The 20,567-nt window shown below is 50.6% G+C and overlaps 1 protein-coding gene across 2 annotated transcripts; it reads left to right on the forward strand.

Moving 5' to 3' along the window:
• Positions 1 to 5,435: 5,435 nt before the first annotated feature.
• On the forward strand, positions 5,436 to 20,494 carry Ephb6 (EPH receptor B6). 2 transcript variants are annotated; one of them, XM_021727227.3, is made up of 19 exons: positions 5,436 to 5,766; positions 6,030 to 6,240; positions 12,862 to 12,933; positions 13,214 to 13,414; positions 13,661 to 13,725; positions 13,984 to 14,755; positions 15,400 to 15,555; positions 15,866 to 16,216; positions 16,406 to 16,530; positions 16,743 to 16,905; positions 17,362 to 17,476; positions 17,667 to 17,719; positions 17,889 to 18,008; positions 18,141 to 18,388; positions 18,622 to 18,795; positions 19,286 to 19,435; positions 19,601 to 19,794; positions 19,919 to 20,074; positions 20,180 to 20,494. In XM_021727227.3, exons 4-19 carry the CDS (start codon positions 13,315 to 13,317, stop codon positions 20,286 to 20,288), a joined length of 3,051 nt encoding a protein of 1,016 aa, XP_021582902.2. In that variant the 5' UTR covers positions 5,436 to 5,766; positions 6,030 to 6,240; positions 12,862 to 12,933; positions 13,214 to 13,314; the 3' UTR covers positions 20,289 to 20,494. The 2 variants fall into 2 exon arrangements, with proteins under 2 accessions (XP_021582902.2, XP_005326658.2); XM_005326601.5 differs by lacking the exon at positions 6,030 to 6,240.
• The last annotated feature ends 73 nt before the right edge of the window (positions 20,495 to 20,567 follow it).

Consider the following 20,567-nt stretch of genomic DNA (forward strand, 5'->3'; position numbering starts at 1 on the left):
TTTCAGATTTATGACTTCCAGAATTGTGAGATAATAGATTTGTTTTCAGTCACTAAACGTGTTGTGTTACTGCTGGGAACTAATGCAAAGTCCAAGTGGTTATGTTAAAGCAATACAAAGGAGAAATGGCCATGTTAGTCAAATTTGTCCCCTCCCGTCAGAGATCCAAAAATTTGCTCAGAAATCCCCCCAAAAGATTTGCCACAGACCAGACTTAAGCCTTCCGTCTACTCTGCAAGAAATGGAGGGAGGGCAATTATTCTTTTTAGCTTTGGCATTGGGGTAGCCCAGAAAAGAGTTGGGAATGACTGGCATGGTTGTGCACACCTGAAATCCCAGCAACTCTGGAGGCTGAGGCAGGAGGATGCCACCTCAGCAATTTAGAGGGGCCCTATCTCAAAATAAAAATAAAAAGGGCTGGGGGTGTGGCTCAGTGGTGAAGTAGTATTCCTGACTTCAATCCCTGGTACAAAAAAAGGGGGAAAAAAAGTTGAGAGTGGCTTTTGAGAGGCTGGTCAATGGTGTTATATTACCTTTTTATTACCTCTTTCATCTGAGAACTCTGAAGGATTGCTCTTTACCTTCTCATTGATCTGTGTCCTCTCCCCCCCCAAAAAAACCCCATATGAATGTGTCTTAGTTTAAATTCTTGTTAAGTAAACTCTATATGTGAATTGTTTGTATGTGTATGTATATGTGTGTAGGTGTGTGTGTGTGTGTGAGAGAGAGAGAGAGAGAGAGAGAGAAAGTTCCAAGAGACAGACTAGAAACTACTTACCAGAATATACCTTGGCATTGAGTTCTGCTTATCAGTTTTACTTAGAAAATGGCAAAATCTCTAAATTTTCATGACTTTTTTCAGTTAATTAAAAAAAAACTGTTAAGTATTTGTTAAGTGCTTATTTATATGTACCAAGTACTGAAATAAATTTCTTTATTTTTATTTTATTTCTCATGTGTATTTTATCTTCCTTCTCATTTGGGAATTATTAAGTTTAGAATTTCCTATTATATTTTCAAAGTCTTTTACCTTCTCTATTATTTAAAAAAAATCTATTTGTGTCTCACACTTGAATGTCTTCCAGGTTCATCTTCTATTTCAGGGGTTTGTTTTTCCTGGAGTTTTAAGTCTTCCCCTTCATGGCTGAGATTTTATTTTAGATGTTATGTTCTTTTTTTTTAACTCTCTTTTTATCTCAATCTTTAATAACAACTTGCATGCCTTTTAATTTATTAAGAGTATGAAGTGACGACATTTTTTAAGCTCTTACCATATTTGCTCATTTTGCACTTTGCCCCAGATTTTAAGAGGATCTCATGTTCTATTTTTGATGTTATTTATTCATTCCTGTTAGTAACGTATTCCACTTCGTTGTTGGTGTTTCAAGTTCTGCTGGGATAGATTCTCAGAAACCCATTTGAGGGTAGAAAGAGATGTATAATCTAAAACAAGGGATTATTCAGGAGTCTGAGCACCAGGACATGTCCCCCGCACCTCTAGATCTTGTAGGCACATTCCACACAGATACAGGTCAGCATTCAGGCTGTGGGGTGTGGATGTGAGCATTACCTGAACCAGACCAAGAGGAAAAGACTGCATCTGACTGGAAGAGCAGCCCTGGGACCATCTGCTCCCTGAAACCATCATCCCATCTCCTGTCTGGATCTGAAAGTAGAGGACAAAAACAAGAAAAGGAGCAGGTGGTGGTGTGGAGCATCCATCAGTCCTGTGCTGCTCATGGGGCCTTCCCAGAATCATATAAAAACCTAGAAAGTTTTCAAATTTTAATATTTACAAGAGGAACCACGAGGATTTGTGACTTTTCTTTGACTTACTTTAGTGAAAAGGAGGCTCCTAGCATTTCCATTCACTCCAATAAGTTTCAGAAGTCATCTTTGAAAATTAAAAAATTGTATTAAAGAGGATGGTTTGGGGAAAAACATCAGCAAGGATGGTTATAAAAAGCCTTAATCTTTGCTGATTACAAGAAAAGATGTAGGTAATTGTGGTCATATTGTCTTCTTTATGGCACAGGCTGTGTGTTGCCTGTCCAGTATTCTTTCTCTCCCCCTCACTTTCTAACAGAAGTTTCATTTCACTTGGTGCAACTTGGGTTTCCCAGTTTCTTACCGGAAGGGAGGGTCATGTGGCACAATCCTGGGCAATAATATATGACAAGAAGTCACTGAGCAGAGGTTCTGGAAAGCTAACGTGAAACAGTGCTAACTTAGCCAGATGAATCTCTTTAATCCTGTTCCCTTCTTTTTTCTTGCCAAAAATTAATGGCTGTTTTAACTGGAGCTCTGGTCAACGTGTAGAGAACCTGAGGAAAAGGCCTCACTCTGAAGAGGGAGCCTTGCTGACCTGGGCCTGCATAGTACTCCAGGATCACCTAATTTGTTTAAACTACTGTGGTATGACCCTTCTGTTAGCTGCAGCTGAAGTCTCCTGCTCACTGGGATAATTTTGCACTCTGAGAGAAGAGTCATCCTCCTCCTCTCTGTGCATGAATACTTAACAATGTTTTTTTCACTGTTGTTTGGTTCAATTATTATCAAAGTGTAAATAATGATGGCAAAACCTACAGCAGCATCCTGGCATCCAGGGTATCAATAGTGGTCTCCATCTTTCAAGCAAACCAGAACCAAGTTTAGTTGGAGAAATGGGTATTTGACCCTTTCATTAGCAAAGGATTTGAAGAGACCAAAAATTAGCTACCTCATTTTTGGAAAATAAGATTTCACCTAGGGGTCCCAAATTCTCAAGACAGTTTAGCAAAAGCCCTAGGCCCCTTGTGAAGCCTTGCATTGGGGCCTATAACTTACACTTTGAAATAAGAGATATGGAAGCTCAGGAAATTCTTTTATTGCTTTTTTGCTAGATTTCTTACCACTAAAATTGCTTGTAAAGCTCTTTGTTTATAATAACATCAACTTACATCAGCTGTTCTGAGGGGAAATAAGGAAGAAGAAAATTGCACATCCTTCGGGAGTGATAGATATTGAAGAGAGAAAAGCCCAGGAAGGAGGCGAAAACTCAGGAAACAAGAGGCATCCCATCCCTCCAGAAGTTTCCTACTCAAGAGTGTCCTTTGGCTCCAAATGTACATGATAGATTGTTGTGTGCAGGAGATAACGAACTCCGTGAGGCATAAACTTTATTAAGTCCTGCCTTTTAGCACTGAACAAGTTTAAATATTATTATTTTATACTTATCCATTTTGAAACACTACTAAGCACCTAATATGAACCAAATATTGAACAAATGATACCAAAGATTTATATTCAACTTTAAAATGAACCTGGTACTTTGCTTTTCCATAGCTGTACAGTGGGGCATAATTTACAGTGCATTCTGTGTTTTCCATCTACGAATAAAATGTGGTCTAAAAACTCACAGATGAGAATATAAGGCCAATTGTTATCACAAATTTAAACTTTTTTATCTTGCGTATGATGGTGTTTTCTTTGAACACTAGATGCCTCTCACATTGTATTAGCAAGAGAAAAAATAACTAAGTACATAAGACTTGAGCAGAAAATATTAAAGGCACCTACTATGCTATGAGGCATGCCATACAATAGAAAGGAATATGGATATTTTTATGGTAATATCAATAAGGATGTTGCAAACTGCTACTGAAATTTCTGAGTTCTATAAAAAAATCTGTTTTAGTTTTGTGGACACTTTTATTTTAACATAACTTCATTATGTGCTTTATTACTTTTTAAAAGTTTCCAAAGCACCCATAAATGTCTAGCAAAATATACTGTTAATATATCTAGGAGCTAAGTCTGCTTAAAATGTATAAGATCATAATTTCAAACCCATGCATATGTATATAAATGCGCACACATATATACCTATACATGTGTGAATAATATTTATTTATATTGCATAGGATGTAAATTCCGGTTTTCCACAAAAGTCTTGGAAGACTTTGGAAAAATCTGACCAGGAAACGAAGGCAGCCCTTACCAAGAATCTTTGGAGCAAATGGAAGAAAGAGATCTAGTTATACCCACCAGTGCAACTGGAATTATTAATGAGGTCCAAATGCAGAATCATTAAACTTCATCAGTCTTATTAACTGACTCCCGATATTAGGTGTGAACAACCCCCTGGCCATGTAGGGACTCGTTCAGTAAGCTTTATCTTTCTTTCTATCACTGATTCAGTCAATTCATTAAAGTCTGTTTATCTCTCCTGGGTGCCACTTAATGAGTTTCATTGCTTTGTTTATTGTGCTTGTTAGCCCATAGATCTTTCACAATTTCCATTGGTTTCTGAAGGCTTCTTAAGTACTAGTTGTGATCAGCCCTTTTGCAGCTAGTGCTTTCATAAGCATGTCTTTGAACAAGTAAAAGACGCAGGAGACTAAGATGGGATAGGGTGATATGGGAGGGAAAAAAAAGAGCCAGAAGTAATTCCACCAGGTGCCTGCGTTCCCTGAAAGGACCAGCAGGTGGTAGCAACACTTCGCGCGAAGGCCCCAGCCCAGCTCCCTAGGACCGAAACAATAGACCCCTCATCCAGACCTGGGGTTAAGAGGTTAAGGGTGGGCGGAAATATTTTTTCTTGAGTCGCCCCCTGCGTTCCTCAACCCTGCCTGCGGGCACACACTGAGAGCGTCTTCGACCGCCTCTCATCACTGTGGGAAGGTTCTCTGTGGAGCGCGGGCAAGGGAGGAGGCGCCCAGAGGTGCAGCGACTTGCCCAAGCCATGTCAGAGCCGGGCAGCGACACCAGGACTTCCCCTTTTCACCCCCAAGCTTCCCAGTCCCTTGGGGAGGGTGGAGGGAGAAGGCTGGAGCCTGAAGCTCCGACGTTGACCCAAATTCAAGCACTAAAAGAGAAAAGAGTTCGAGGCTAGCGCAGGCGCCCCTCTCCCTGGCTGCATAACCTCCCGCACCACCGCCCGGACCCCCGAGATTTCTGTTGTCTTTTCCTCCACCCCCTTCTTTCTTCCATCTCTTTTTCTACGCCCACCTTAGTTCAAACCTCAGTAGGAGCCCACTGTCTAGTTCCCAGAGTTAAAGCCGAAAAGGAGGGGAGGCAAGGGGGTGCGTTTGGGGGCTCTGTCCCGCCCTGGGCGTCCGCAGCCGGCCAATTGCGCTCGGCTCCGCGCGCTCGAGCCCAAGGGTCTGAATACATCTCCCAGCCTCCCGCTCGCAGCCTGCTACTGCAATTCGCGCGTGCCACCCACCCACCCAGCCCACGTCCCTCCTGGCCGGGCCAGCACCCGCGGGCGGAGGCTGCCCGTCCCCCCCACCCCCGGCACTCCCGCGGGCCCAGGGCGCGCCCCGCATCTCCCCGCGCTCCCCAACGCTGAGAAAAGCGGGCGCCTCGTACCAGCCGCCTAGGCCAGGAGGGCGGGCTCCGCTCCCCGGAAGAGGGGAAAAGGAGGGCGGCCGAAGGGGCCGGAGAGGGGCGGGCCAGGCTGGGAGGGGACGCAGAGGGGGCGGGCCGGGCTGCGCTAGCTCCAGCCGCCGCTCCAAAGCAGCGGGCGGTGGGACCCGGGACCGAGCTTGGGGCGGCGATCGCGACGCTAGCTCTGCACCATCCAGCGCCCCGCCTCCGGAGAAGCCCCTGCCGCTAGCCCCTGGTTCGCCCCGGAATCCCAGAGACTCGGGCGCGGAGCAGACGCGGGGAGCAGGGTTCCCGGACCCGAAAGGACGCGCACCGCACGGGGTGAGCTCCGGGAGCAGTGGCTTCGCCGCGGGCCCTCGCGGGCGCAGACCTGCAAAGCTTGAGGCCGGCGGGAAGGTGAGCCCGGGTCGCAAGCGGCAGCAGGGGTGGAGAGGTGGGGGGGATAGTGTGCCTGGGGATAGAGGGATTAAGGTTTGCAAAGTGAGGGGGTCCTCCAGGCTGGGCCTCTGCACACCCTGGAGGGCCTCCTGGGGGAGTGCTGAGTATACCTCCCCAAGGAGAAAGCAAGCGGGGCTCGTGAGGGGCTAGGGAATACCCCCACATATCTCGTTGACGCCCCTCTATCCTTGTTGCTTGGCTTTCCTCCGCTGTTTTTCCAGAGACCCTTCTCTGGCTCTGCTTGGGGGTCCTGATCTGAGGACCGACTCTAGGCGTTAGGAAAAGAATTGCCCATCCCTCGGATTTCAGTGGCATCTCTCCAATCCCCTTGGAGCTGGGAGGAGCCAGGAGGCCCGTCCACACTTGCCCCCAGATCTGCACAGCATCCCCTGCGCCGCCCCTGATCCCCATCACCACATTTAAGTCTTGGAGGTGAGGCTCATTTTCTGCTCACAGCCATAACCCCCAAGTTGTAACCAAAGTCTCCTGCCTGCTCCTGCCCTAGCTCCACCTCCTCTCTGAATCTGGGTGCTTGGTCCTGACTGGTCCCCCACCCCCACCCACAGATCTTGGCTGTCTGGCACCCTCTCTCCTCCCATCCCTAGGGGAGCTGGCATGGGCCCAGCATAGCTGATGTTGTAATGTCCCTGGCAGTGCCCATGGAGAAGAGCTGCTGGGCCTGTTCCCAATCAGTTAACCCAGGCCCTCCACCCGCCAGGGGAACCTGACTCAGGCTCTGGAAGGGGAGATGATGGTCCTGAACTGAGAGACCAGTGGGAAGGAGCCTGAGGCTCTTCACGGTCCAGAGAAGCTGCTCAAGTAATGTGGCTTTGGGGAATTGAGCTCTGCTCAGTGGAGCAATGGACTCTTTTTTCTAGAAAGAAAATTAGGGTGGGGGTTCCTCTGTACTTGCCTAGTGACTATGTTCACTAGTCACTAGATGACTTCGAGTGACCATGGAGTTACCAGAATGCTAGGATCAACAGGCCTGGGTGACAGAGCATAGGAAAGGCAGGTGGTTCCTCTGGGATAACAGCATTCCCAGCCCCTCACTGTCACCTGCACCTGGGTGCCAGGCCCCCTGTCCACACCCTGCCCCATCACTCTAGGTGGAAGGGGAATGGCAGCATTGGGGTTGGAAGCCTTGGTTTCCCTATGTTCTCCTTCTTGCTTGGCCCCTTCTCTGCAGAATCACCTCCCAGGAGAGAGCTCTCACCCAGAGGGAGTGATGGAGCAGGGCCCAGGGTGAGGGACAGTTCATGAGACCCCTCCAGAACAGCACTGAGCAGCATATCTGACACACACTCATCTCCTGACTTGTTACTGCTGCCTACCTTGCCTTACACACACATTTTCTTACTCACTGTACCAGGGAGACACAGCCTCAGGCATCTGGGGACACAGGTATTGATCCCCCCAGCACCTTTCACTACTCATTCCTTGTGCACATTTGCCCATTGCCCCAACACCCCCTCATGCTGTTTTCCAGAGTCAAAGATGTCACCGGTCAGTGCACAGTCAGAGTGGCTTACCCAGACACTGCCTGCATCCTAAAAGCCTCTTCCAGCTCCACAGCCTGGGAGTGGGAGGCACATTTGTCTGAGTTGGCGTGCTCTGGGGGACAGTCTCAGAGGCTGGAGGCCTCCAGGGACACAGGACTATCCTCAGCTAGGTGATCCATCCATTGGCTTCTCTAGCCTGGGTAGCAGGGGATCAAGAGCCAAAGGACTGCCACCTCTCCCCTGTCTGTCCTGACGGCTGCCTTAAAGCCTGCCAGAATCCTTTTCAAGGCAGAGGGCCAGAGCACGGAGAGCTACCCAGAGGGTCTTCAGGGTGCAGATTAAAGGGCAGAGGAGGCAGCATTGAGCTGAGCAAGGATTATATTGGAATTTCCTGGGCGTTTAACAGCTGCAGAACAGGGCAGAGGACAGGGCCTGTGGTGCTGACCCCTCCCACGGTGACCCTGCAGCTAACAGGTGTGAGAACCAGCCCAGCAACCACAGCAGACATAAATGCACCCAGCCCCTCTCCATTGGGACACTCCCTCTCCCTGCTGACCTCTAGCTGACCGGCTCACCTGTCTAGGCTCCCTTTGCCACCAACTATGCCCTGTGTTACGGGTGTCCCCCTTTGTCCCTTTTTCCCTTTGTAGTCCCGGTCCTCTGCTTGACAGAGTGGCAGAAAAGCATGAGGACAATGTGAACTTCTTGGGAGAGAAGCGTAAAGAACAGGCCATGATAAAAAGTTGTTTTGCTTATGTTGCTCTCAGTTCATTCATGCTCAGCTTCTGCTGTCTCTTCATCTCTGCTTTCTTCTTCTAGATGAAAATTTCTAGGTATTTTGAAAGCTAGAGGATAAAAGACCAGGGGATAAAATATAAACATATGCTGTATTTGTCTAAGTTTTAAATACTTTCTTGTTTGGATTTTGTTGTAACTATAAAAAATAAGGTATGCTTATTGTAACAAGAGAAACAATTCCAATATGTGTAAGACGAAGCTAATTATACCCCACCTACCACCCTCCATTTCTACCTCCTACAGTAACCAATTTTAATGATCCAATGTATTTCTGTCATACCTGCCTCCAAGCTTATCTGGCTAGCATTATTTAATTTTTAAAATTCGCTTTGTGGATTGAGGTGCATAAACTCTATTAAGTAAGCTGGATTTGTTCATAAAAGTATCGTATTTAGCATTTAATTGGAGCATAGTTAATTTTTCAAATTGCATGCAGGTTTACCAATTTACTTTTAAATCTTTCATTTTCTCAAAGAAGAGACTTCATAAGCTATGCTTTATAAGCTAAGATTCTACAAGTCTCTAATTTTTTCAGGTTTCTGAAAACAAAATAGGCCCAAGAGCGTATCTTATTTTTGTCAACCAAAGAAATGTAGCAGGCTTGTGGATCTAGTCTCCAAGCCTGGAATCTCAGCTACTTCAGAGGCTGAGGCAGGAGGATCACAAGTTTAAGGCCAGCCTCAACAACTTAGCAAGACCATGTCTCAAAATTAAAAGTAAAAAGGGCTGGGGAGCACCCCTGCATTCAACCCTCAGTACTGAGAGAGAGAGAGAGAGAGAGAGAGAGAGAGAGAGAGAGAGAGGAGATAAATATGATATATCCAGAAAAGAAGCTGAGAAGAAGTATGAAGCTGTAGAATGCAATTTTTATCACATGAAACTAATCAGTCTCATTTTCTGAGCTGTCGTTTTACATCCACATTTCTGCTGCTTCAGTTGTTTGATATTTTTAAAACCTTATATGCATCTGAAATTTGAATGTTTTCCTGATTTAAGTCAGTTTTTGGCACTTTCTTGTGCAGAGATTTCTAAACACTGGCCAGTTCTTCTCATGAGCTGGAGCAGAGAGAGGACTGACACGCAGGCTCAGGGGGAAGAGAGAGACCTGGCCTTGCGGATGCCTCTTCCACATGGTGCCGCCGTATCCGTATCCTTGTGCTCCATGGTGCCCAGGATGTGTCCTGGGTGTTCCATGTCCACTGCCATTGAAAGTCTGAAAGTCGGCTTCCAAGTCCTGCTTGCTTAGTATTCCAGGCATGCGGAGCAGTCATGTTCTTGTCGCTTGTTTTTCTACCTTTGAAACTTGCTTCAGAAGAATCTGCAGTGGTATGAATTAGTTGACAGCAATTTATTCCATATCTTAAAGTTTTCTCTTGCTGTATTTTTATTCTTGCAGTAGAGATCCACTTAGGGTCTTTCTATCTGTTAAAAAAATAAAAGAGTTGAATTTATCTGTTTTGTTAGATAAGCAAGAACTGACCTGACTTCCTAGTCTGACTCAGCAGTCATTTTTCTTCTAAAGAAACTTGGTTCTAACCTTCAGTATTCTGGGTCTGAATCTGAAAGTCATTCCCATCAAATATCAGAATAAACTTATGGGCACTTTAGGATCCTCAACCATTTCATTTTTCATGAATATTTTTGTTCTTAGTAAAATTTCAAAAAAAAAAATTACTCAAGTGGCAATCTACCTGTAGTGTCTCCATTTTATTCTTTTCTTTCTGATGGTTCTTGATGTCAGAAACAAATTGACAAAGTAAATTGCTGCTACTCATTTCTGGATCTTTTGGAGAGAGGCCAGCTTCTTGTTGTCGTTAAGAGGCGTGCTAAGGCTATCCAAGCATGCCCTGATGCAGTCACAAGCTGCTGCATTACTTGTATTGTGGGTCATCAAGGGAACTATCTTGCCATTCTTCATCTTCTAGAATGTTCCATATGGTACCATTGATATTGTTCGTGAAGCATCTTTTCTATCTTGCTTTGCTGTCTTTCAATTTAAAAAATTCATTACGATGTTACCAAAATATTTATTATTCCTTCATGATTGTCTAGTTGTGAGTTTAGGGAAGCACAGTCCTTATTGTTTCTTCTTTGTACCCATCACAGAACCCATTCATGTTCTGCCTGAAAGAGACTATTTTAAAGAATATCTTCTGGGCAAATTGTAAAATAGCCTTCATTGTTTAAAAGCTTGCCTCTGGCCTTCTCTGTTCTTGATAACAGTGTTCCTAAAGACTGTGGCTCTGGACAGAATCTGGTTTGCTTTTTTGTGTGTCAAGCATGTTCCCAAATTCAGGCACTGAGAATTTGGGGATTGCACCTGCAACATAAATTGCTTCGGGGTATTTATTGAGCAGCTGTTGGTGATGGAGCCAATGCTTCTGAAGTTAAGAGAGCGAGGCATGCTCTCTACTTCATGATCTGCCTGTTTCTGTCTGGAGCACTTATGTCATCAGTGGATGGTCCTAACAACATTTAGGACAGTATTTGCAAAGAATCTTTTTTTCTTAAAAAACTATTTTAAGGGGAAAAAAAGAATACTATCTGCCACACGGAACTGCTTCTTACTTGCCTCTATGTGCAGAGAATTGAGCTCTAGAGATACGAGGGGTCAATTTCAGTGGCTGGTTGAAGGATGCCCAGCACACATCGGCCTACATGAATCTCTCCGTGATGCTGACTTCATGGAAACGGCACTGAAGTCTTCATCTTACGATGCAGCCAGCAGGAACATAAAAAAATTAGATGAGTGGGAATCAAATTATGGCTTTCATGTTGATCACAGTCTAACATCGTCTTAGAGTTTGATTTCAGTTTCATGGAGAAACACATAGTTTTCTATACCACTGTGAATCACAAGGCCACATATATCCAGGTTCAAGTCCCCTTCCGGTTGGCTTATTTTTCCTCAATCCTCTCTGGAGCAGCACATTTTCCTCCTCAACAGAAATAAATGGATCCTACTGCTCTTGTCCATGTAGCACATGGACTTTTGAGACTCAGTCATGAGGAGGGTCAGAGTGCCACCAGGCTTACCTTCATCTTGTGTGTGTGTGTGCATGGTACTGGGGATTGAACCCAGGGGTGATCTATCACTGAGCTACATAGCTATAGCCCCAATCACTTTTTGTTTTTTATTTTGAGACAGGGTATCACAAAGCTGCTTAGGGCCTCTTGCTGAGGCTGGTCTCTAACTGGCAATCCTCCTGTCTCAGCCTTCCAAGTTGCTGTGTTTATAGACACGTGCTACCACACCCAGCTAAGTTGATTTCTCTTTTTTTCCTTTCTTTTTTCATTTTTTCCCACATATATTTTATTTTTTATTAGTTCAGTTATACATAACCTTAGAATTCATTTGAATTCATTGAATAATTATTAAAGCATAGAAAATAGAGCTTACCTTATCTTTTCCTGGGATTACTACTTTCACTTGGAAGTTATTTGCATATTAATACATAAACAGTAGCCTGTATTCCTTGTTAAGGATGTGCCTTAATTTCTTAACCATCATCCTATCAATGGACAGTTTATAGTCTTTCTCTTATAAACAGTTCACATAAGTATCCCACTCAAACATCTATGAAAACTGGTGAATGTATATTGTACCCCAAGGACTTCTTAGGAGTGAAACTGCTAGCTAGATTTGCCAACTGTTCTCTGTACACCAAGATTCCAGTTTGAACTCATAATATGGTATACTGAAGAGACCCTATTTATCTATACTTGTCCAACCTGGTTATTGACTTCATAGGTAACAATGAAGTCTTAGAGCTGGCCACGTTGGCACACACTTGTGAACCCAGCCCTCTGGAGGCTGAGGCAGAAGAATTGGAAGTTCAAGGTCAGCCTCAACAACTTAGTGAGGCCCTAAGCAACTCAGTGAGAGTCTTTCTCTAAATAAAAAGGCTGAGGGATGAAGCTCAGTGATAGAATACCCCAGGGTTCAATCCTCAGTACCAAAAAAAAAAAAAAAAAGAGGTCTTAGTAAGCAATTAAGGCTGCAATGACAAAGTCCATAGATTCAGTGGCTTATAAGCAATAGGAACTTATTTCTCACCATTCTGGAGGCTGATCCAAGGTCAGAGCGCCAAGGTTGGGTTCTGGCAAGGGTCCTCTTCTGAACCGCGGACAGTCCTCTTTGCATCTTTATTATAAGCCTGCAAGGTAGAAGGAGGGCTAGTAAGCTCTTTGGGGTCTCTTATCAGAGCATTAATCCTGTTCATGGCTGCTCCACCCTCATGACCTAGTTACCTGACAAAGTCCCCAACTCCAAATACTGTCACATTGGGGGTTAAGATTTTGACATGTGAATAGGGGCAGAGGCACCAACACTCAGCCTCTAACAAATGGCATGCCACTGTTGTTTTAATAGATCCTCCTTTAAATGCGAGCAAACAAAAAGCATCTTTTCATATGTTGAAGACACACACTTATTTTTCTGTTAGCCACACACAAAAAAGTGCCCCTTGGGGGAGAGGACCTTTGTTCACATACATAGCTCTCTCCTCATTTCTCTTTCAGAGTCTTTATGCCCCAGCTCTGTTTATATTTGTTCTCCTACCTTCCCTCCCTTCATACCCCATGGCTATTTTTCTGTGTCCCTCGTGCTTCGCTGCCTCTGTAAAGTGTCTGGAATACCCAGGGCAGCATTGCTGGGGCACGGGGAGCATCCTTGTGTTCCCTAAGGACAGGATGGATTCCTGCCCACCTGTCTTTAATGAGAAGAATCTTCTAACTTTAACTTCCAATACAGACTGGCCTTTGGAGAAAGGGAGGAGAGTAAATGAAGAGAAAGAACTGGAATAACTCCTTCCACAGGAAAAGGGTAAGCCACCACTACCCCGTGCTCCCCTCTGAGAAGGAGGGCCAGGAGAAACACAGAGACACAGCCACACAGGGAGTCGCGATAAGCAACCTGGCACGAGGCCCTCCAGGGTGCTGAATCTTCAAAGCCGTTCTCTGAGAGAGCTCTCTGTTGGCTTGGCCCTAGGGTGGGTGCGGGGGCAGTTTGAAATTCGGCATCAGGTTGGGTGAAACTGCTGTATATGAGAATGCAGCTTCCTCCCTACCCACCCCACCTCTCCCGGGCCTCTGTGTCTCCCTAGGAAGCAAGCTTCGCTGCCAACCCCCATTTGAGCAAAAGCCACAGGCCCACCTGGGAGCAGGGTGGTGGCCGGGGCAATGGTGGGAACCTTGAAGATGCCCCATGGCTACTGAGGGGGCTGTGCGGTCAGGGAGCAGAGTGTCTGGCATGGTGTGCAGCCTGTGGGTCCTGGTCCTGGGGCCCTCAGTTCTGGCTCTGGAAGGTAAGAAGGAGGGGAGGCCCAGTGGGGGGCCAGTGAGGGAAGACATCAGAAGTGGGAGAGGCCTGGGAAGGGTGACCAGGATCTGCATCGGGGGTTTCAGAGATGGGCTCCTGACAGACAGCTGAGTGACTGCTGGCAAAGTAAGTGGACATGGAGGGACAGTCCTTGGCTCCCCATGGGAATGGGGTTGGGGTCAGAGGTGCTGACTGGAGGGTTGGCACCGAGTGCCCCTCTCTCTCTGGGCAGAAGTGTTGCTGGACACCACGGGAGAGACATCTGAGATTGGCTGGCTCACCTTCCCACCAGGTGGGGTGAGTGCCGCTCTTCATTCTGCACCCATCTCCACCCCTTCCTGTTCCCTAGAGCGGAATTTGGGAAGGAAACCCTGGGTCTTGCGGGTGGGATAAGACCCCCCCCTCCCTCCCTGAACAGGATTTCAATGAATCCTCCTGCTGCTTGGTTGTCATTAAGTCTCAGTGGAACAGATATGTCCCCTTCATTCCCCGGGCCCCCAAACACCTCCCTGCCCAAGCTCTGAGCAGCTGACGCCTTTCCTGGTCCCCCGGCAGTGGGACGAGGTGAGCGTTCTGGACGACCAGCGTCGCCTCACAAGGACCTTTGAGGCCTGCCACGTGGCAGGGGCCGCTCCAGGTACCACACAGGACAACTGGCTACAGACGCACTTTGTGGAGCGGCGAGGGGCCCAGAGGGCACACATCAGACTCCACTTCTCCGTGCGCGCCTGCTCCAGCCTGGGCGTGAGCGGGGGCACCTGCAGGGAGACCTTCACCCTTTACTACCGCCAGGCGGAGGAGCCCGACGACCCCGACCACACCTCAACCTGGCACCTCAAACGCTGGACCAAGGTGGACACCATCGCAGCAGATGAGAGCTTCCCTGCCTCTTCCTCCTCCTCTTCCTCCTCCTCTTGGGCCGTGGGGCCCCAAGGGACTGGTCAGCGAGCTGGCCTGCAGCTGAATGTCAAGGAGCGAAGCTTTGGCCCTCTTACCCAGCGTGGCTTCTATGTGGCCTTCCAGGACACAGGGGCCTGCCTGGCCCTTGTAGCGGTCAAGCTGTTCTCCTACGCCTGCCCCACCGTGCTCCGTGCCTTTGCCTCCTTTCCTGAGACGCAGGCCAGTGGTGCTGGGGGGGCCTCCCTGGTGGCAGCTGTGGGCACCTGTGTGGCTCACGCGGAGCCAGAGGAGGATGGAGTTGGGGGCCAGGCAGGGGGCAGCCCCCCCAGGCTGCACTGCAATGGGGAGGGCAAGTGGATGGTAGCCGTTGGGGGCTGCCGCTGCCAGCCTGGACACCAGCCTGCTCATGGAGACAAGGCCTGCCAAGGTGAGAGTCCAGTGCCCTGCACTTACCCAGCATCTTCTACCTGCCGCCAACCTTGGGGTCCTCCCCCGAGCACCCCAGACTTTGTTTTGTCCCCCAAAATGTCAGGATCAAGCCATCTTAGGACAGGACCCATTTCCCCCATTTTATTTCCTGAAGCGCACAAACTTGCTCACACCCATTCATCTGAAATTTCTGGAATCTTCTGGATCTTTCTACAGCAATTGCTGTGGATCTTTGGGCTGCAGACCTAAGAAGTGATACAGACCAAAAGTTGTTAAACTCCGGGATTACCTTGGGTGGGGTCGCTTGTCCCCCTCTGGTTGGGAGGGTTCACTGCAGCACCAGGTGCCTGCGAAGCCAGTAGAAGGAGCAGTGGATATAGCTGCAGAGAGAGGTTATGCAACCACGCCTGTGGGGCTTGCCCAGGCCGCAACCCCATCACACCTCACCTCTTCGTCACTGGAGATACAGTTCTGTCCCTGTGACTGACAGGAGTCTTTGCCCTAGGGAAGGGGGGTGGTTAGGTCTCAGGAGGACCAGCTCTGGGGAACAGAGAGCTGTGCTGAAGCCTGTGTGCAGGGGCATTGGGAGCTCAGGGTGGTGGATGGAACAAGAGTGATGCCCCATTCTCTCTGCCTCTTCAGCCTGCCCTAGGGGGTCCTATAAGGCCTTGGCCGGGAATGCTCCCTGTTCACCATGCCCTGCCCGCAGCCACTCCCCTGACCCTGCAGCCCCCGTTTGCCCCTGCCTCCAGGGCTTCTATCGGGCCAGTTCTGATCCACCGGAGGCCCCCTGTACTGGTGAGTCTGCCTCCCAGCCCAGCATGGAAAAGAGTCTGGGAGTGGGGCTGGAGGCAGGGGAGCCTGCTGCCACGTTGGGTGCTTTTTGCATTTGGAGTGACTTTCTTTTTTTTTTGTTATATTTCCTTATTTTTTCCCCTCCCTGCCACACCTCCCTCTCTCCTCCCACCTGCCTCCTCTGTTTCCTGCCCCAACCCCATGCTCTCGTCCCTCCTCCTCTGCATGGTCAACCCTCCTCGCCTCCTTCCTTCCTCACCTCATCTCCACCCTCCCACCTTGCCACCCTCCCACTGCACCTGACGGCACCCAGGCCCTCCATCAGCACCCCGGGAGCTTTGGTTTGAGGTGCAGGGCTCAGTGCTCATGTTGCACTGGCGCCTGCCACAGGAGCTGGGCGGACGAGGTGACCTGCTCTTCAACGTCGTGTGCAAGGAATGTGGTGGGCATCAGGAGCCTGGCAGTGGGAGCTCGTGTCGCCGCTGCAGGGATGAGGTGCATTTTGACCCCCGCCAGAGGGGCCTGACGGAGAGTCGAGTGTTAGTCGGGGGGCTCCGAGCACATGTACCCTACATCCTGGAGGTGCAGGCTGTCAATGGGGTGTCTGAGCTCAGCTCTGACCCTCCCCACGCTGCAGCCATCAATGTCAGCACCAGTCATGAAGGTAAGCCCGTTTATCCAGCTTAGTGACATCTCCCATAACTCCTTAGAACCCCCTGCCCGCCTTTCCCAAACCTGCCCTCCAATCAGGCTGCCTTAGAATCCATAGTCTAAGCTCCATGCCCTCCACCCACCAGGGATGTTTCTGCTCCCAGAGACTCCTATCCCCCTAATAATCCCTCCTGCAATCCAGTCCCCTCTGCAGTCCCTGTGGTGCACCAAGTGAGCAGGGCCGCCAACAGCATCACTGTGTCCTGGCCACAGCCTGACCAGACCAATGGGAACATCCTTGACTACCAGCTCCGCTACTATGACCAGGTGGGCAAGGAGCAGGGGGCACCACAGCAGGGCTGGTAGGAGCTGGAAGTCCCTACAGGAGAGCATGGGGGTCGCATGAGGCAATGGGCAGTCCCAAGGGACTGCAGCACCGGGGATGTGTTTGACGGCCACATCAGCTGAGGAGAGCTTGGGGGTAAGAGCAGGGGCAAGAGGAGCAGGCTGCGCAGGCAGTGAGTGGCTGTTGCCCCCAGGCAGAAGACGAATCCCACTCCTTCACTCTGACCAGCGAGACCAACACTGCCACCGTGACACGGCTGAGTCCTGGCCACATCTACGGCTTCCAGGTGCGGGCGAGGACTGCTGCTGGCCACGGCCCCTATGGGGGCAAGGTCTATTTCCAGACGCTGCCTCAAGGTGAGGGGGTGCCTGGAGGGGAACTGGGTGTCTAAGGGAACACTGAGGACAGGTCAAGACTGTACAGGCTTTGAACCTTGACCCGGCATCTCCGGGACCAGAGACTCTGAGAAAGGAGGATGTGAGGATGGTACCGTGGCTGACCCTTGACCTCAGGGGCTGCCGGGGAGGGTGTGCAGGGGTGAATGTGTGGGTCACGTGGATATGCAAGTTGCATGTGTAGGGCTGTAGGGGTTGTGGGTGCGTGTACAGCACTAAGTGTATATATGTGCATACGCATGCCTAGGTGTGGATTCGTAGTCAGGTGTGCACATGCCTGTTGTGTGTTCATGTGTGTGGGTGGGTCTGTGAGGTGGGGTGTGTGTGTGTGTGTGTGTGTGTGTGTGTGTGTGGTGTGGGGGTGCCTAGGGTAATGAGATGCTTTCACACACTCATGTGTGAGGCCTGGTCCCCCAGGTGAACTGTCCTCTCAGCTTCCAGAGAAGCTGTCCTTGGTGATTGGCTCCATCCTGGGAGCCTTGGCCTTCCTCCTGCTGGCGACCATCACCGTCCTGGCTGTCATCTTCCAGCGGTGAGGCCCCTGTGCCCCAGCCTCCCCAACCTGCCCAGCACCATTCATGTCCTGGATACCCCTGCGGACCTCCCTATAGACAGCCTTTTCCCACTACCCCACCCTGAACCCCGTGCCACAGTGGGACGTGGGGGGACAGCACAGGGGTGGAGATGGGGCCACTGTTCCAGGTCACCCGTTTGTCCTGCAGGAAGCGGCGAGGCACAGGCTACACAGAGCAGCTGCAGCAGTACAGCAGCCCAGGTGGGCAGGAGGAGGGAGCAGGACTGGGCCTGGGAGTCTGGGGGCTGGGTGCGTGCCTGGCAGGGTTGAAGGGCTCCTTCACACTGGCTTCCAGAAGCAAGCGGGCACTTCTCGGGCATGTGGGCACCCAGCCTTGCACCACACCCCAAGAGCCCACTCCTCCCTACAGGACTTGGGGTAAAGTACTACACAGACCCCTCCACATACGACGACCCCTGCCAGGCCATCCGAGAGCTTGCCCGGGAGGTCGACCCTTCGTATATCAAGATTGAAGAGGTCATTGGGGCAGGTACTGCAGGGACAAGGAGGGACTGGGGGTTCCTGGTAGCCCTCCTTAGCCAGGAATCCCTGTAAGCACAGCAGGACACTGTGAGCCCGCGGTCCTTCCTTGACCCCCATGCCACCTGCTCCCATTCTGCAGGCTCCTTTGGAGAAGTGCGCAGGGGCCGACTGCAGCCCCGGGGACGGCGGGAGCAGGCCGTGGCCATCCAGGCCCTGTGGGCTGGGGGTGCCGAGGGCCTGCAGATGACCTTCCTGGGCCGTGCCGCACTCCTGGGCCAGTTCCAGCACCCCAACATCCTGCGGCTGGAGGGTGTGGTCACCAAGAGCCGTCCCCTCATGGTGCTGACAGAGCTCATGGAGCTCGGCCCCCTGGACAGCTTCCTCAGGGTCAGTCCAGCTGGGGTGGAGGAGGAGGGTGCGTGGGTGCAGGAAAGCTTGGGGGCCTCACCTCTTTGCTATACCTTTGCTCCCTCCCCCTGCCTCCCATGGTGGTCTTCATCCTTCTTTCCCAGGCCTGTGCGATCCCAAATTCTGCCCCCAATGGCCCTCTCAAGCTAGTGTCTGCTGCTCAGTGTGCCCAGGTTCCACTCTGTTGCTGACCTCTGTCCTCTGCCCCTCAGCAACGGGAGGGCCAGTTCAGCAGCCTGCAGCTGGTGGCCATGCAGCGGGGCGTGGCCGCTGCCATGCAGTACCTGTCCAGCTTTGCCTTTGTGCACCGCGCACTCTCTGCCGGGAGCGTGCTGGTGAATAGCCACCTGGTGTGCAAGGTGGCCCGTCTTGGCCACAGTCCTCAGGTGAGTGCAGAGCCTGAGGCTTAGCTTCCCTCAGCAGGGGCTCTGGGGTGAGCTGGAATCTGGGGTGGGCGCCAGGTAGGATAGCACAGCATCTGGGGGTTGGAGGCTCACCCATGTGTTGGGGAGAGAGGAGCCTGAGCAAGGGGCAGTTGAAGGATCTCAGGGACTAAGGCAAAGAAAGGGGGCTTGGGAGGGCAGGAGTGTCAGACTGGCACCCACTCCTGCCTTCCCCCTAATGTGGAGGATTCACAGGCTCCAGAATCAGGACAGCTGGGGACAAATCCAGAATGCCCCAGCACATCTCCAGCAAGTTCATATTCTTTATGCCTCACTTCTGCATCCTGATGTCCACCCTACACGGGTGTTCAGGGGATTCAATGAGATGTTCAGTGTGAAACCCTTAACATACGTCCGAGTCCAGAGTAGTTGTTCAGTAAATGTGACTCTCGCTGGGATTATTGTTATTGCTGCATTTGACTTCGCTCCTCAGGGCTCAAGTTGCTTGCTTCGCTGGGCAGCCCCAGAGGTCATTGCACACGGAAAGCATACGACATCCAGCGACGTCTGGAGCTTTGGGATACTTATGTGGGAAGTGATGAGCTATGGAGAACGGCCCTACTGGGACATGAGTGAGCAAGAGGTGAGCTTACCATGATCCCTCCCGGGCCCACATATTCCAAGACGTCCCTTCCACTCACATTCTCAGATATCATGTGGCACCAGATTACAGTCCATCCCTGCTTTCCTAACGCTCCCCGCGACTAGCAAGAGCTTTCTGTCACCAGATGCTTCCCCTGACCCCCAGGTACTAAATGCAATAGAGCAGGAGTTCCGGCTGCCCCCGCCTCCAGGCTGTCCTCCTGGACTACATCTGCTGATGCTGGACACATGGCAGAAGGACCGTGCCCGGCGGCCTCACTTTGACCAGCTGGTGGCTGCATTTGACAAGATGATCCGCAAGCCAGACACCCTGCAAGCTGATGGGGGCGCGGGGGACAGGTCTGGAACTTGGGGCTGGAACCTGGGAAAGCCAGGGAGGGTCAATGAAAGCCAAAAAGAAAGCTGAGGCGAGAGGGCTAAGATGAAGAGGAGAACTTGACCTGCTTGCCCCTCCTCACCTTAGACCTTCCCAGGCCCTCCTGAACCCTGTGGTCCTGGACTTTCCTTGTCTGGACTCGCCCCAGGCCTGGCTTTCGGCCATTGGACTAGAGTGCTACCAGGACAACTTCTCCAAGTTCGGCCTCTGCACCTTCAGTGATGTGGCTCAGCTCAGCCTGGAGTAAGCAGGGGTGGCGGGGTGGGCAGGAGCTCCAGGCCCCAGGAGAGCGGGTGTCTGGGATCTTAGAGAAACTGGCCCAGCTCTGACCCACTCCTTCCCCGCCAGAGACCTGCCTGCCCTGGGCATCACCCTGGCTGGCCACCAGAAGAAACTGCTGCACAACATCCAGCTCCTCCGGCAGCATCTGAGGCAGCCAGGCTCAGTGGAGGTGTGAGTGAGGTCTGGGCAGGAAGCTGGGCGCCCACAATGCCGGAGACCCAGCCCCGGACACAGGTCCGAGGAGGAGGGATGCGCGAGATGTGAGCCAGGCTCCCTCTGTGCCTGCTGCATTCTCCCAACCCTCCTCTGGACGCTGCATTTCCCCAGTCCTCCAGCCTCTGCCAGCCTCCTCTACATTAAAGGGAAGGGAATTTGAACGTTCAGGTGTGTCCAGACCTCAGTCTGCAAGGAGGGGCGGAGTGGAGGAGGGGGCAGGCAGACACCAGGCCGTGGG

This window comes from Ictidomys tridecemlineatus, chromosome 2, assembly GCF_052094955.1.
Source record: "Ictidomys tridecemlineatus isolate mIctTri1 chromosome 2, mIctTri1.hap1, whole genome shotgun sequence".
NCBI classification, from domain to species: Eukaryota; Metazoa; Chordata; class Mammalia; order Rodentia; family Sciuridae; genus Ictidomys; species Ictidomys tridecemlineatus.

Excerpts from the sequence above, each read along its gene's own strand:
- Ephb6 (XM_021727227.3), top strand. The coding sequence starts at position 13,315 with ATGGCTACTGAGGGGGCTGTGCGGTCAGGGAGCAGAGTGTCTGGCATG. Across the intron at positions 13,415-13,660 it reads CTCAGTTCTGGCTCTGGAAG|AAGTGTTGCTGGACACCACG; the intron begins GTAAGAAGGAGG and ends CTCTCTGGGCAG. Across the intron at positions 13,726-13,983 it reads TCACCTTCCCACCAGGTGGG|TGGGACGAGGTGAGCGTTCT; the intron begins GTGAGTGCCGCT and ends GTCCCCCGGCAG.